Source organism: Numenius arquata, chromosome 9 (genome assembly GCF_964106895.1).
Source record: "Numenius arquata chromosome 9, bNumArq3.hap1.1, whole genome shotgun sequence".
Lineage (NCBI taxonomy): Eukaryota > Metazoa > Chordata > Aves > Charadriiformes > Scolopacidae > Numenius > Numenius arquata.
The window spans coordinates 4,331,599-4,349,307 of record NC_133584.1 but is presented as its reverse complement, the minus strand read 5'-3'; the positions used below and the strand labels follow the sequence as shown (position 1 = coordinate 4,349,307).

At 42.1% G+C, this 17,709-nt stretch overlaps 1 protein-coding gene across 1 annotated transcript in view; it reads left to right on the top strand.

Moving 5' to 3' along the window:
• FNDC3B (fibronectin type III domain containing 3B) overlaps positions 1-17,709 on the top strand; it is a 216,313-nt gene that overhangs the window by 181,840 nt on the left and 16,764 nt on the right. Inside the window, exon 23 of the mRNA XM_074152911.1 lies at positions 6,493-6,705. Within this exon, the coding sequence (XP_074009012.1) occupies positions 6,493-6,705 (213 nt within the window). The remainder of the gene's footprint in view (positions 1-6,492; positions 6,706-17,709) is intronic.

The window sequence follows — 17,709 nt, the reverse complement described above, 5'->3', positions numbered from 1 at the left end:
AAGGATGGAAAAGGATAGGACCATCTCTTCTAGCACACATGCTGGCCTAAGCTAGTTTAAGGTGTTTGTGAAAATACTTGAATGCTTGAAGCACATGAATAAAGTTGCACAAGGGTTTGAACCGATTCAGGTCACTGTTGTCATCTTCTGACCTCCCTCGATCTCCATGTTCTCCTACGTTTCTCACTCTCTGCCTCGCTTCAACACTGGTTCCCGTGTCATCTTACTGTAAGCCAAACCAGGGAACCCAACTGATTGAAGACTAAACAAAAACCCAATAAAACTAACAAGAAGTTGAAGAGTTTGTCTATTGACTGGCTGCCCAGCTGTGGAACTGCATCATCTTTGGGCAAGTCTCGTACTCTCTGGTGTCTCCTTGTATGTTCAATCGAGTCAAAACAGCTAAAGCAAAAGGAGAGCTTTGAGCAACACAGTCAAGACAGCCAGAATAAACCATCTACATTCTTCACTGAAGTCTTCCTTCTTCAATCTCTTTTTCAGTTGGTTCTTGGTTGTCTACAGCTTCCTTATGGGAAATGTCCTTTTCTTCAAAGCCTGGAAATGGAGATACAGAATGAAAGGATGGGCAGGACACTGCTCTTTATAATCATGCTCCAGTCTTGTCCCTGAAGCTGTACTCCTGCTGCCGTGAAAAGTGTTGTTACACTGAGATCATACTGGATTTTTATTTTTTATTTTGTTCTTTTGTAAAAAGCACCATATTGAATCACTTACTTTTAGTCTACTTGTCTCTGATTGAAATGAAAAGGCTAAAACACAAGAATTAACTGCAACTGTTCTAAATGTTGTTGCAAGACTAAGTTCATACAAAAAAAAAATATTATTGTGAAGAGCACAAACCAGTGGATGACTAATCAGAAATAATAGTATATAAAAAGCCCTTTTCTTTAATAAAACAAGAGAAAGAAACCCCCAAATCTTGCATCTCATGCCTGTCAGGGAACACAAGTGACTGCAGTTGGGTTGCAAAAGCACCTCATCTATAGTTTTGAAGTATTTTTCTGCTAATACAAATAGACTTGTCAAAGTGTTTTTGCTATCGATCGTTAACTCTTTCATTGATATTTCTTCTTCAAGCCTGTCTTGACACCTCTCTGTCATCAGGGAAGATCTGTGCCCTGATAAATGTATTTGTGAGAAACATGTTTGTCAAGCTGTATGCCAAAAGGTGGTGGGGTTTTTTGCCCTCCCTGCTTTAATCGGAAGAGCGTTTCAGAACATCACTGATACTCTCTAAATTTGTTCACCAATGGTTTTTCTTTCCATGTCAACTTTGTTTAACTCAACTGGCTCTTCTGTCTCTCAAGTGTTTATTCCCTGCTGTGTTTAAAAGCAGCGAACGTGTTTTCTTCCAGGCCTTGTTTTTCTTAGACTAAACAAGCCTAACACTACTAGGTTTGAGACTCTGAACTCTCTTGCCAAAGTTTCAGCAGAATTGGGAATAAATCAGCAAAGGGCTTATATGTTTTAGTTGCGTTGGAATTCCACTGTCGATGGTTTTGTGTGTGGGAATTCAAAATTGAAAGCAAATCTTGGGTTTTACAAATCCATCAAGTCCCAAATTGGCATGGATCGTTGTTTTGAATAGCGGTGTGATTCTAACAGTGTGTCTACGTGTGTCCACTCCATTGGACTTGTTCTCTTAGGTCTGGTGTTGCTCCGCTGCTTCCAGCTTCTGTGTGGGAATGGCCATAGGCGAGCAACTCACATATACGCTGAGCAGGCTCCGGGCTCTTCAAGGAGATGGGCTCAAAGCTGCCAAGTTTAATGGTTTCTGTGTTGAGTAGCAAATCCAGCCAGGATGCCACAAGAAGGATTTGCATACCAAAATACATTCAAGGCAGGAGGGGCCAGTCTTTTTTCAGTGGTGCCCAGTGACAGGACAAGAGGTAACAAGCACAAACTTGAACGTAAGAAGTTCCATCTAAACACGAGGAGGAACTTCTTCACTTTGAAGGTGGGAGAACACTGGAACAGGCTGCCCAGGGAGGTGGTAGACTCTCCTTCTCTGGAGACATTCAAAACCTGCCTGGACACATTCCTGTGCAACCTGCTCTGGGTGGACCTGCTTTGGCAGGGGGGTTGGACTAGATGATCTCTGGAGGTCCCCTCCAACCCCAGGTCATTCTGTGATTCTGTGAACTGGGGCATGCACCTGCTGTGGAGCTAATGGCCAGCATAGGGCTGAATTCAAGAGGACTTCTCCAATGTCAGACACAGACCAGGATTCCTGTTGCAAAAAGCAGATGCCTCGCAAAATCGCTCTGTGAACATCATTGCTGGTGAGCAGCTGCAGAAATATGTCTGCGAGTTCTGCTGTCTTTCCGTTTTATTGACATAGCCATGAAGCTCCAATCATAGGGGAACAGCACTTGGACTGGTTTTCTGTGAACTGAGATAACTAGAAGTGAGTTAATAAATATTCCACACTAAATAGGTATTTAACAGTAATAGAAATACCAGTTTTCTGTTACACTCCCTTCCCGAGCTTTGCTTAATGTTTTCTGTAGTTAATTGTGCTGTTGAGATATTTTACTGCAAAACAACTTCCGATTTTTGAGAATGCTTATTTCCCTCTGAAGTTACATAGTTTGCAGAAATACATAATAGGCTTATTAAATTTTAATAGCAAATCTTAATTTTAATTAGGTCTAGGAATAAAAATACTAGACATTTTAAGTTTCTAAACTGTATCGAGGAAAAGATCTTCCAAGATGAAGAGAGAGGAATGCACATGGATGATCAAGTCAGCAGTGCGTAAGTGGGTTATAAAATAAAATTTATGCTTCCAAGTGTAAAACTAGGTCTTGCTCCAGCCCCAGAAGGGTGCAGTCTGAGTGGGACTGGTTGTTCTGGAGGCTGAGTATGATAACTTCCATCACCTTCAGGCTGATGATGGTGGTGGAGCATCCTCTGTCTCCTCCCTTTTGATGTCACTGGTATTCTAACTCCCCCAGGTTTCCACCGGCGCCTGTATGGCAGCTGGGGGGCATTCCGATTCTGGGAACGAGCGAATCAAACTCTTCTCATGTCAGACTCTTAAGATTAATTCAAAAGTGATTTTTCACTTTGTCGGAATACTACACAAAGGATTTTGTGACCAAACTGAAAATAGCATCCTGTTTAGTGTGTTTATTTTCCTGGGTCAAGAATCTTATAAGATAGAATGGTCTGTTAAAGGTCTTTCAGTGCTTTCTAAATTTGCCTACTCTGTTTTATTTTTTTTTTTTCTAAATATTTAAAAGATGCAGTGGGAAAATGTGAGAATGAATACAAATATTACTGGTCCAGGGTCTGCAGAATTAGGTACCATCCCTAAATACAGTCTTTACATTTTAAAAAAAAACTTCCTTTCAAATTGTGACTGTAAGGTTTTAAAAACTGCCTTTCCAAGACGGCGTTTGGGGTATTTTAACTTAGAAACCATTAGTTAAAAAAGTGGAAAGGAATTCAGGAATTGGTTTTATTGCACATATTTCTACGTGTCTATATACTAATTCTACACAAAAATAAAGATGTTAATCAGAAATTGATTTTTCCCAGTATTAGTTTTGTAAACAGTAATTGGTTTTCACTTAAATGTGGAAGTTATGTTAATCAGAAATTGATTTTTCCTGGTATCAGTTCTGTAAACAGCAATTGGTTTCCACTTAATTGTGGAAGTTATAGTTACCCACTATGGCCGGAGGAGCTCAGAGTGTCCCAGGCTGGGGACAGGGATATGAGAAAGGACCCGAGCTGGAGCAAAGATGCTACAGTACAAGGTGTTCTCCCACCACCATCTCCTCCGATGGTCTTCCTTGCTCCCCTTCCCTGTGGACATTTCCAAGGCCTAATACCCGTGGAGGAAACGCTGGGTCAGAAGGAGGCAAGGGCTGGGGCTGGGTTACACCTCCACATACACAAAAAAAACCAGAACCGGTTGTTTGTGGATGTCTGACAAAGCTCAGGACCTGGGAATGATAGCGGCAATTCACCGGTAGTTTGATGGTGGTGTCCTCAGCAGAAAAAGGCCACATCCAGCCACGTTAGAGTCAAGTAAAATCAATTCTTGCTTTCCCTGGTATCATCATTCATCTGGAAAGATGCCTATCTCTATTTTAAGGCTTAAGAGCTTCCATCGGTCTTGCTGTTCTCCAGAGTCAGAAGTGGTGTGGGGAAGTTGTGCATATTTGTGTGGTCAGAAGGTGGGAGCAGGAACATCTCTCTCGCCGATGAGAACAACAGAGGAGGGAAGAGGAAGAGACACATTTTTACCTCGTGCAAATACCTGGCAAAGGGAAGACAAGTAAATGCAGATGTATGTTCATGCATATGTCTAAAAAGGACATCTATCGGCTTATGATTCAGAAATGTGGTATTTGAAAGAGATTTGCTTCAATCACTGCTGGTTTTCAAGTGCGGCAGCTGCCATTCGAATGAGTTAAAGTTGCGGTGCTTGAGGACAGGAGAGGCTTTGTTGTTACTGGGACTTCGGATAATACAAAATAAAACACACCCCCCCAAAAAAGGCTATGTGCTCTAGAGCCTATTGCTGTAATCAATCTACAAAAAAGTGGTAGCATTTTGTAATGTAGCTGTTCCTGTCTCTGTGCATACCTGAACGGATGATTTGCCAGAATCCAGTGCAAATTCAGGCAGTTTTCACTTTTTTACTGGAAAGACCATTAAATACTAATGTAGTGACTTTTCAGTCTGGAGCAAACCAGTAATATGAAATAAAATCAATGCCTATATTAATTCCACTTCTTAAGATACTAGAGAAGCCTTTAGTTCTTTTTATGTCAAACGCTTGCACGCGGCAGTTGCTGGGGGGGCTCCCGCTAGAGCTTTCGTCCTGCCATCCTCCATTTAGGACGGGGAGGATGAAGCCTCTGTTGTATCGTGTTGTGGGGCGGTCAGGATGCGTTGCCTGAAGCTAAAAGGAAGGTTAAAAGGAAAATGCAGCAATACTTTGCCCTTGTTAATGGCTAGGTCAATAAGCAAAGGTTTAACCACATGTTTACACTTGAGTGTGTAAACACAATGCATTCCTACAGTCTGCAATTCCTTTGGCTGCCTGATAAGTAGATAAGGCTCTATTATTTTGCAATATGTTTATTAATCATTTAACCCTTTTTGTTCTTGAAATGGCAGAAAATATCTTTTGGGGTTTTTCAATAATAACGTTCTTTGGAGGGTTTTTCCCAATCCCTTTAACTCCGCCTAATCTTTTTCTAATGGTAGAGCTGAAAACTTGCGGTTCAAAGCAATTATTCATATGTTGTTTATATGAACTTACATCACTTTATGTACTTCAATCAAAACAAGTAGCTATGCCAACCAAAGACAGTTCTATTTATCTCCTGCTTTCTCCGAGGCAGGCAGTCGTAGGGATATAACAGGTTCTCCCCTTCTCCCCCTGCCGCCTTCCCCAGGGAGATCTGGCTTCTTGGTGGCTGATAGTTTTGACTACAGCACTTCTTGCAGAGAGTCTTTTCCCATGAGAAAATACTAGGCTGCTACGCGCAGGATTTTCAATGTAAATGGCATGTGTCCAGCTATCTAAACCAGGCTCGTCTAGCTATAAAAACCGATCAGTTTGCCCATCCTGTTTTCTCCTATTTTCATTTTGATTTAACAAACTTTTGAAACCTTTCAGGCTCATCCGCACCAAAATTTCTGTTTACGCAGAATCTCCTATCTGCAGTCCTGAAAGCTCTTTCGAAATGCATATTTCACATTTTTGTCATGATGTTGCTGTTGATGTTACCATAGTAAGAGACTACTACTCTTCACTTATTCCTACGAGCAGATTCTCACTCTGCAAATGATTAAAGTAAGGTGCAGACAGATGAGAGAGTGTGACAAAACAGAAGCCGAGTCTTAAGAAAGACTTATCTTAAGAAAGAAATAGAACTTAGAAGACTGGATCGGTCTCAAGAATATTTCCAAATTGAAACTAGGTAGGTGCTCTGCTTTTCTGCTGAACGTCCTTAATGCGATTCAAATGGCTCAAGGGCCTTTGTGCATCTTCTGACAGTGACTTGAGTCCAACGTCTATTTGATAGTTCACTGATGGTTAATATTTCCACAGTTCGTGTAAGATGTGTAGAAGGTTTGTGGATTTAACCTTCTTTTATTCCCAGTTACACACTTCATGTTTTCCATGTTTCACTTGTGCCTGCGCTGCTGTCCCTTGTCCATGCACTGCCAGCAGGTTCTGAGGTTGCTTACCCAAATCTTCTCGCCTCTGCCTTACTGCACTTCTTGATGTCTTCGCTGCAGGTCTTACAATATAAACAGGATGATGATACTTGTTAGGTTTACGGAGTTTTTCGTTTGCCACAGCACGGCACTGGTAGCTGGGAGCGGGCACTGGTAGCGATGGAGCACTCAGCTCCAGAGAGCTGTTCCCTTTCTTGAGACTTTTCTATACCGAGAACCTCACGAAAGCACTTCTAACGTTGACTTTTTGGCTGTTTGTTTTAGGATCAGGATCCAGGCTGTCAATGAAATTGGAGCTGGACCATTTAGCCACTTTATCAAAGCAAAAACCAGGCCGTTACCACCCTTACCTCCTCGGTTAGAGTGTGCTGCAGCCGGTCCCCAGAGCCTGAAGCTGAAATGGGGAGAGAGCAGTTCCAAGCTTCACGCTACCGACGACATGGTCTATATCTTGCAGATAGAAGACAGAAATAAAAGGTAAGTGATATGAATCTTTTCCTTCTGTTAATGAAAATTAATTCTGGTTGTGAACCCTGGTAAGAAAAAACTTGTTTTCCCGATTACTTCACACCTACAAGTAAATACAAAATATTCTTTTAATAGGGATTCTGTGCCTGTAGCCTCACCGAGCAAATTACATCACAACGCTGTTAAAGTTACTATAGAACAACCAAAATCAGTGCTGTACTGTTGAAATTTTAGCAAAACCCTGGCCCCTCTGCCAATAAAAGTTAATACCAAGTTTCATGGCCACGGCGCTTTACCCTTTGGAATATACAAAACAAAGATATTGCATCCAATATGCTGTGTGTATTAATAAAACAAATGGTTACAAAATCAGAGGTCTAGGAAAGGCAAAAATTGAGCAGAACAAGGTTTTTTTGGGCAACATGATGGTCAGGGTTTTACAGCTGTAATCATTTGGAGCATTAGAAAATGTGAGCTTGGCACCAGCTTCGTAACAACACAACTAATTATGAATTAAGAATGCAGAAGAGCTCATCAAGCATGTTTCACTTCCCTGTGATTTTCTTCAAAGCCAGGAGAGCTTTTGGTCTGCAAGAAACACAAAAATGAACATTAAACAGTCAGCGCTCAGCAAAAAGTATTTTCCCGTGCGAACTTCGTATGGGAAGATTTGATAATGTAGCTCCAAAGTTGTGATGAGAGATATTGAATTAAAAAAGGGAAGGAGAGAAAGACAGTACATGGGCATTGCCAAACAGCGTAAGCTCTTTGGTGAATAAATATCATAGATGGCTTGTAATTTACTGAGAAACACTCTCAACTAGTTTAATTAGGTAAAATAACTGACGTGTATCAAGTAGGTAATCCTTTGAGACCTTCAGTACAGATCATAATTTTCTGTAAATTAGCATGATTCCGTTAATTTAAATAGAGCTGTGCAGAGTTTATGCCAGCTGAAGATCTGTCCCCAAAAGCTTTAATTGTTCGTAATAAAACTGCCGTGAATAATGCCTAAATACCTCCCAGGGTCTCGACTGTACTGCTGCAGAGAGGGTACATGCTCCCCTGTATTAATACCGAGAGGTGTCCAATGAATATAAATGCCCATTTGAAAGTCTGACTGATAAAAACCGGTTTCTTCAGAGTGCAATGATGCTTGGCAGGAGCCCATCACCTGCAGCAGCGTGTGATCGAGTCAGCTCTCCAGAAACATCCAGCAGGCTGCTTTTGTTTGCTTTCATGTAGCACTGCAGGTAGAGTGGGGAAGAGCTGTAAATTGTTTTAAACCTGTTTTTATGTTGGAGGAAATAATAAGTTTCCTTCTAAGAATAAAATACATTATGTTACCTGGCAGCAGAGAGGGAAAGCTCTTTCCCCCTTTGCTTTTGCATGAGGTTTTAGCATTGTCCTTTGCTTTCGCACAAACTTTTCCCACTGCAAATGGTTTCTTAAGAGCTTTTAATTAGGAGGAATTCGAACTTGTTACTCTGCTAGGTCGTCTTAGGTGTAGATTTGTCTTAGAGTCCACGTGAGCTGCCAAAGATGCAGAGAAACAGAGAAATCCACGTTGCACTGATTGTCTCTGCTTGAATTGAGCCCCGGCGTGAAACGGCTTCCTTTGGTGGTCGGGTTTGCAGCAATTAATTAGGATAATACCTGAAATGAGCCCTAGGGTGGGATGAAATGAAGAGGGGTGGGATGGGTGCTCTGTTTTCTGTGCCGGGTGCTGTCTTTGAGAGCAGTTGGAGCTGGCAGGGCTTGGCAATAAGATCTGTTTATTTGTTCCCCATCTGACAGTCCCTTTTCTTGCTCCCCGTTGCGTGCATCGATCACGCCGAGAGATGTTCCTGACAGGAGGCAGCGGCAAAGTTTTGTACGTTCAGGAGAGCTATCATCGCTAATGAGCAGAGAATGACACCCCCCACACAAATTGGTATGAACAGCAGTTAGTGACAGGGGTAGGAGTCCTCTCTTAGATCGTTTCCCATAAAATAAACCCCATCGTGACCAAAGGGTTCCTCATGCGTGCGTCTGCTTGTGGAAAATACTAGAATACGGCTTTTTGAGCATCACCAGCCTCTTTAATTGTGCAGTGCTGGAGCAGACTCATGCAGGTAAACTGTGGGCATCTAATGGAATAATTAAATGAAGGTCCCTGGTGAAAAATGACACCGAATAAATGATCTAGAAGGAAGTTTTGGAGTCTTTTATGGTTTGAAAGGGTTGTAGGAAGGTTCAATGGTGTCTCCTCTTTAGAGAAGAGATAGCACCTGACTGAGTTGTAGAGGCTGTGGGGAAAACAGGGATAACTCGGAGCTGACCTCTGCCATATCACTCAGAAGATTTTCTTACTGTCTTCTCCGAGACACCTGAAATTACTTTTGACAGCTTTATATTGAAATCCCTCAACTCAGTCTTACAATTTTCCTTTCTTCACTGAATCTGAGCATGCCCTTTGTTATTATAATGTTGCTTACTGATGAGGTTTAAAATAGGATTTAGCTTTGAAATGCCGTTGAAGCATTTTCACAAACAGAAATACAAAGATGAGCAAATTCTTTTTAAAAGAGGAAATTGTTAGTAAGTTGAATTCTGATCCTGATAGATTTAATGGCCTTTTTTGTAAAGATTTCACTCCGGTTTTATGCAGTGATAGTCAGCCAGTGCTCTTCAGTGTGTCCTGGTCATTAAGATTTGTTTTTAACTTTTCCGTGCTGTAATGAGGTATAACAGGCCAGTTGTTGGAGACTAAATGTTTCATTGATTGCAAGCCCTGTGAAACTAAATACTTGGAAATTTCCGGACACTGATTAATGTAGGGGATTGAAAAGGTGTGCACATCAGAAATGTACCTGCTTTAGCTCTCATTTGCTCTTCCAGTGTGTGACATTTGGGAAGATCAAATTAGCATCTCTTGTCCTTTCAATTATGTGTAGCATTAAGTGGAAATGAAGAAAAATCTGTTTCTAGAAAGCACAGGACATGGGAACGTTAGTTGAGGGTAGTTGACCTTTATGTAAAGACTGCTATAAAATTTCTTTTTTTTTTAAATAAACTGTCAGTTGTGACTTCATTTCCCAAACCTAGTAATGTCAAGAAAATCATGCAGAATATGGATTTTTTCCTTTCCAAGTGAAACAAATGAACCTAATTATAGTAATGCTTTTGATTTTTTTTTATTTTTTTTCCTGTACTGGTAATTAGTCTTTAGTTGTTCCTACAACTAATTATACCTCTTAGTGTCTTAAAATGCTTACAATATCCAGTCTGAAAAAGAGAATTAGCAAGTCCATTATTAGTGGGTCATTTATCAGTTGCTTGTGTTTCTTTCAGATGAATATATGTTGCAGCTGGGAGGAATTCTGTGATTTTTGTGTGTATACAGAATCCAAATTCAGAAATACATATAATTATGTTTTAAGGGAGAGTCATTGGTGAGGTTGGCTAAGAAGAAGCTTAAACATATTCTTTAAAAAAACAGATGAAGGATCATTGACAATTCTTAAGAAGGCTGCTTTTGTAAGTGAATTGTAAGAGGTGGTGTTTGCTGGCATTCTAAACTGTAATTGCTTTTGTTATGGTTATTTACTGAATAAATGAGATATGACCTCATATCACTGGGTAAACAGTAGTGGTATTTCCTTTTCGTAGCATATGAAAGATTATTTATGTGGTTATTAAACTGTTTTAAAATACTTCGCTAAACTACATGCTTGCCATTTAAGGAGATATTATTCTTTAACGTAAATGAAAAATTGTTCACAAACCAGAACTTGCCTAATGACTATAAATATTAATTGGGTGCAGTTGCAGTCATTGTGCACACGCTGGTTTTCTGGGTAGGATATGAATGTCCCAAAGGCCATAGAAATACATCCGTGTAGTCCTGGAAACTTCTAGCAATTCCAAGGAAGGAAAAACATTTTTAACCAAGTGAAATAATCCCTTGAATTGATTTCTTCTACTTGGAGAATTTTACCTTAACTTGAATATTTATTTCAGGAGGCATCACCCCTCTCATTCCTCATCCCAGGAGTGCCTGTTATGGTGCAGGCAGGAGAGGACATCTCAACTGTTGACTCTCAGGTGTCTTCCCATGGTTCAGGTTGTCTCTCTTGGCTCCTCTTTGGTAGGTTTTGAGTGCCTTTAGAGCCCAAATGTGAGTGGGGGAGACAAGTGGGATTTTCCAGTTTTCCATGGGAGATGCATTATCCCATCTGTTCTGGTGCCTGCTAACCCAGATGTTAGTGATGCTCCTGGCAGTGCTGTCATTTCAATTGTACGTAAGCTATGTCCCTGTTTACAGAAAGCCTATAAGAAAGAGAGAAAAGCATCATATTACAGAAAAACTATACCAGTATTTTCCAAGATGAGAGGAACCAAAAAGCACTTGTCAGGACGTCATTTCCAAGGAAAATTAAAACGTGCTTTGAACAGTAAACAGTAAAGCCAGTGCAGAGATGCAAATGGGCTCATTTTTTCTGCAGGAAGGTTCAGTTTTATGAAGCTTCCAGTGATTCTCCCACCCTTCTGTTGCCTTCATCCGGTGGTGCTGGAAATTTTTTCTCCTCAAGCATCCTGAAGTCGTGTATAGCAGAAGAAACTGTTTTCCCTTCCTTCCGGCACAGCTCCAGTGACCTAGTTACTCCTTGAAGAGGTATAACAAACCGCAGAGAACGCGCAAATAAAGTGGAGACGGTCTGTCACAGAGTCCAGGGCCGTCCCTTGGCCGTGGAAGTGGAACATCGTGTGTAACGTCTGGGCTGAGCGGCCGTCTTTGCAGGCAGACAGTGCCAAGTACGGCCTCTGTTAGGAAGTGTTAGGAAGTGGCCGTATGCATGAGCCTCCACACGTGCGTTTGCATTAATGTGAAGAGAGGGGGAATAAAACCACGGAGAGAGAAATTCTCACGGCGCTGCCTCTGCCTGATGACCAGCTTAATCATTATCTGGCTACTGCAAGTTTCAAGCAGTCTAATTAAAAAACTGTTTACACTCATGATTTGATCAAGACAATTTACACCCGTTTTAGCAATTACTGATATGTATCAAGCCTACTGGTTTGTGAAATTCTATTAAAATATGAAATGAGATACATTAACATATCCTTGCGAAGACCTGCAGGAAAAACCATTTTCCTATTGGGTAAAGCCATGATGAAAGGAAATTAAGAATTAACGTCGAGACATATGGCGTGCTGCAGTTGACTCTGCCAGCCTGACGAAATAGAAAGTTAACATTCAGAAAAAGCCTTTCAGGTAGGCTGTTCTCACTTCATTTTGCTGCACTGTGTAGATGAGTATTGCTATTAACAATAATGATGTTTATATTAAGGGCCTTCTCATCAGATACTCGGGGCTCTGCGGTCAGTGCTGTGCGAATGGAAGAGGAAAAATGGTTCCAAGTGTAAAAAAAATTAACTTGTTCATGGATTTCAGCTTTGTTCCTAGAAACAGGAGTAAAACAACATTTTTAGTGGGTATGAGTAAACAGTGTGTGCGTCATCTTCTGAGACATAGGTGTGAGAAAACCATGTTAAGTGTTAATTCAGAGATTAGGAATCTAGTGAGACACGGAATCAGATGCTTTTCCATAAGTATGATCAAAGAATCACTGGTTTGGTGGGAAATTTAGTAGAAACTAAACAAAACTACGTAGAAATGCAGTGGACCCAATTTGCTCTTGTATTTTGATCAGTGCACATCTGCGGGTGCTTCAGACTTCACCAGTGTAACTGAATACTCCAGATAGTAGATCATAAATTAGGGCAGCATCCAGACCCAGGACTGTCACCGTAATGAAAGCTATTTTCTGTACGTCTGTAAGAACCTCATAAGAAAAATAATGCCTTAATCAGAGTAATGACTACTTAATATCTAAAGTGGTAAATGGGTTTCAGCTTGGAGCAACAGGAACATGTCGGCCAGTTTTCCAAGAGCACAACTTTAGCTTCCAACTTCATTTTGCTGAAGTTGGTAAAATAGAGGCTGCGCTTCGCTTCCGTAGCGAGCTTTGCCAAACCAGATTACTGGGGCTGTCGGGTCAGTAAATAATTCTGAGCATGATGTGCTGAATTGAGATTCGTTTTCAGGTTCATAGACAGTGTTAGTCGCTGCCCTACTAGGAAGGTGGATTGTAATGGTGCACAAGGAAGATAAAAAATGCGTATGACTGTAAGAGTATTTTTGGGGGTTTTTTGTTTGTTTGTTTTAGCTTTGTTAGACCTGCTCTTAGTGATACCTACTGTTAATTATTAATACTATTGCAAGCCATAGGGTTGGTGTCTGCCTAGCAATCTAGTTCTTCTAGTGTGGCTAGTAGGTCGAGGGAAGTCATTCTCCCCCTCTACTCTGCACTGGTGAGGCCACAACTGGAATACTGCATCCAGTTCTGGGCTCCCCAATTCAAGAGGGATAGGGAACTACTGGAAACAGTCCAGCGAAGGGCAACGAGGATGATTCAAGGATTGGAGCATCTCCCTTATGAAGAAAGGCTGAGAGAGCTGGGGCTCTTTAGCCTGGAGAAGAGAAGGCTGAGGGGAGACCTTATCTGTGCTTATAAGTATCTCAAGGGTGGGTTGAAGGAGGAGGGAGCCAGACTCTTTTCAGTGGTTGCCAGCAATAGGACGAGGGGCAACGGGCACAAGTTGGAACATGGAAGGTTCCACTCAAATCTGAGAAGAAACTTCTTTATGGTGAGGGTGACAGAGCCCTGGACCAGGCTGCCCAGGGAGGTTGTGGAGTCCCCTTCTTTGGAGATTTTCAAGACCCACCTGGATGCAGTCCTGAGTAACATGCTCTGACATGCTCTGGGCAATCCTGCTTCAGCAGGGGAGCTGGACTAGATGATCTTTATGGTCCCTTCCAACTCTAAAAATTCAGTGAAATTCAGTGAAATTCTTAACTGCATAGTTTTGACAGGCCACTGGATGCTTTCCCTAATTTATCCCAGATCTTTCATTCAAATGCTGTTAATTCGCGTTAAGTTGTGCTCAGTATTGTTCTTTTATACGTTTTTTGGCCTCTGATGTGGCTGCGCACTGGAATCATCTGTCAGGCGCTTTGTTGGTCTGTCTTCCATTCCTCCTGAATGTGCCCAGAAGTTTCTTCCAAAAAACCATAATTTCTCTTTCTCTGTGGGAGCTTCTGTAGGTTAAGGCATCTCCATTTTCAATTATTGCAGACATCTGACAAGTGACTATCTGTGGTAAATATGGATTACATGCTCAAATTCAGCAGCAGATGAAAGATAATCTAGGAGAAGCAAGCTAAAAATCGATTTTTGGCTGCAAGTAGTCTTTGTCTAGCCTGTGGATTTGCTGGGTAATTAAGTGAAGAAAAGAAAACTCTTCCCGTCTGACTATTATCACTTCTCTTCCTGCCTTTTTCTCCACTTAGTTTTGCTTTTTGAAGGGTAAGGAAGGAAAAGTTGTCTCCTTCAGTGTGTCCTGTTGTTATTCTTATGCCTATAAACCAAAATTATATTGACAGTGCATTGTGGAGGTTAGGTTCTAAACGTTTCATGAACAAGCAGACGTTATAAGCTTTCCAAAAGGTATCGTCTAGAAAACAGATCTTCAGATCAGAGTGGCCAAGGCATCCCATCTCTTTGGTCCACGCCTCCCCTTAGGACTGGAAGTCAGGGTTGGGGGAACTCAAAACTCTTTTGGGAATCCCTGTCCGAGGGTGTTTCTCTTCCCTGAGCACCGACCTGCAAAAGACGATGCTGAAGAGTGGTTTGGAAAGGTGGCCCAAAGCTGGCCTTCACCCAGGAAAGATTGGGTCGGCCTGGTACTGGTTATGGGAGCCCTAGTGAGTGTGGGGGTGAGGGATGCTGCAACCAACCAGCTTTTCTCTTTGAGCTGAAGGTTTTGAAATATAGCAGAAATGGAAAAAAATTGTATCTGTATTGACCTTACTGCTGTCTCTCTGCCAGTTGAACAGAATAAAAGCCCACTCTGTGCTCAGGATGTGGATCAGAGAGAGATCTCAAGGTGCTGATGGCTGGGGAAGGATGAGCTCGCACACTGTGAGATGTATTAGTTCATCATGTTTTCTGCTTGGCTCCTGGCTTCAGGGCTGCTCTGCAGCCTCCCTTGAAAAAAACACAACGGTGCCTCCGTTTTGACCCTCACCAAAAGCTGTTCCCATCGATCCCCATTTACTGACTTCGTTCCATTCCACTTCTGGCATCTCGGTTTAGTAGAGATTAATGATGCTTTCTCTTGCATCGGCAGGAGCAAACTTCAACGTAAAGCCAAGAGGTGTTAAACCTTCCCATCTGCTCCATGGGGGACGATTGGGATCTGCAAGTTCCAACGTGCAGAGCATGAAGGAAGGGAGCACCGGCCTTGCTGGTGGGGTTGGAGATAGGGATGTACTGGAGCCCTGTGGTCTCCAGGCATCAGAGCCCAGTTGGTGAAATGAGGTGCAGGTGCAGTAACACCAGAGAAGCTGAGGGGCTGGGGCAGCTCTTTTTTCTCCTGAAGAGCTTCAAAAAAAATGGATGTTTTCCATCTCGGGGCATGAATTAGATGTTTTTGTTTTGAAGCTTTGCTTTCCTGGTGCCACCTTGTAATGTAGGGAACTGCTGGTGGGGAACGAAAATCACATAAATCAGTCAGTGTCTGATAATGTTCTTTAAACAAAATTAGAGGAACAGTCTGAAACGTTAAGGGTGGGGGGGAGACACACTATAACTGTGCAGATAACAGGGATGTTGTGATAATAATATTAAGAGCTGTTGATTTGTAAAATTCATGTACTTTAGTTTCTAATTATGCAGTTGCCCGTGTACGCTGAAACGGAGCCTCAGGTCGCCAGGTCAGACCCAGTGCTGCGTTAATGATTTCTCTCCAGCCAATATTGTGGCAGATCACCACATTTTTGGGGGAGGCAGTAACAGAATCATTCGGATGGGTATTTTATAGCCTTTGTACTTGGCTCAAGATTGCTGTCTTATTTAGTGCTGCACGGTAGATTTTCTTTCAAATTAAATTGTTGTAAGGACAAACTTGTTACTAGAATATAAACAAAACCCAAGAGTTTGAGAGGGAACCTGCTGATTAAAATGTGCTGAGAACTAATGAGCGGAGGTAGAGCGAGTACATTCGTATTCCTCTGCTTGACTGGAAGTGACTGAAGTGGAGGAAACAAAATACCTGCCACATGTAAAACATTTCCAAGAAGATCTTCGCTGAGAATAAAAAGGTATTGATGAAAAACTAACAGCGGTGGTGTCTCCCAAACAATCTTTCCTAGGACATTGTGTTCTCTCTCCTCCGCTGTGTGTAAGGTAAATGAATAATCCGTGACCAACATGAGAATGTCTGGGAAGGGGGGAAGTGGGATGGCTGGAGTGAGATGGGGGGGAAGTAGCCTCAGGGGAGAGTCTTCATCCCCGGAGAAGGTTGCTTTCTTTTCAGTTTCTGCTGTTACTTTACTGCAGAGGAGAGGCAACGCAGCAGCATGTTAAATTGGAATAATACAGATTTACTGGGGGACAGTGCAGACTTTTAAAAAAATAATGCAACTGTATTGAGAATGCCATTAATGCACAGAGGTCTTTTTTTTTTCCAAGGACACGGTACCAGTTTAAGGTAAACAGCCTGCTGTCTTTAAATTCAACTGGACAGACGTCTCAGAATTGAACATTTCTTGGTACTTATTAGCACACTTCAGGGATTCACGTGAAAGCGGGTAGGGGTTGGAGAATGAAGGCGTCTTGGTTGAGACACACTTGAGTGCGTTTTGTGTTTTGGTTTCATCTGTCTTGGAAGGCGAGAGTGATGGAGAAATAAGAAACCAGAGTAAAAACATGTATTTCTGTAAGTGTGTTCCTCTATAGGAAAAGAAGCACTTTGGGCTTGTTTGAACCACTTGAGTCCCTGTGCTATCCCCACAGTTTTACCAGTACAACTGTCCCACTGTAACATCGGACCAGCTGGGGAACTAATCCAGCATAAGACTACCAGTTTACGGAGATCTTTAACCTCTCTCAGTTCTCAAATCCAGTTCACCTTTTAGCCCTATAAATATTGGTACTGAAGGAGCATCACGAGGATGGGGACAGCCAGCTCAGGGAGGTGGGGGGCAGCCACAGTTCCTAAGGGACCTTCACTGCAAACATCAGCATATCTGTGATTTTACTACAGTTTAAACTAACTTTTTCAACGTTGCAGCTAAAAGCGTATCTGTTTTGATTGAAGGGACAAGAAGTGGCAGTATGTTGGTTCAACCATGTGCCCATCCCTCAGCTCCAGCCCAGCTTTGTGGGGAGGAGGGATGGAGGAGGCTCTCCTGAGCCTCCCAGCTCCCATTGCCTGATGTGCAAGTTGTGTTGCTGCCCTTTGGAGGCTGGGACTTGTGTCTTCTCACGTTCAATTTGTGAATGACGTAAAGCTCTGTTAGATAAGTGAAGTGGGATGTAGGAAAAAAAAATGCGTCCTCCCAATGTAGTTCAGCCAAAAATACTTTTGATGGCTGTTTCTTCTTAATGGCCATCCTTACGACATCTCCCAGCATTTCTCCCAAGTCACAGGCAATGGGACAAGAGGAAACGGCCTCAAGTTGCACCAGGGGAGGTTCAGATTGAATATTAGGAAAAATTTTTACGCTGAAAGGGTTATTAAGCCTTGGAATGGGCTGCCCAGGGAAGTGGTTGAGTCACCATCCCTGGAGGTATTTAAAAGATGGGTCGACCTAGTGCTTAGAGACATGGTTTAGTGATGGTTTTTTATCAGAGTTAGGTTGATGGTTGGACTAGATGATCTTAAAGGTCCCTTCCAACCCAGACAATTCTATGATTCTGTGATCTGGGAAGGAAAACTCATTGTCCATGTTCAGATGGAGAACCGAGTAGAGGTTGGAAGAAGGTGAGAGGGAGGTAGAGGACACGGGAGCTTTTCTATATGCAGATTAAGTCAATTTTAAAATACATAAGAGATGAAGTCCTCACAAAAAAGCTCAAAGCTGGCTTGTTCTTAAGAAAATGTATGGAACAAGGCCTGGATAAA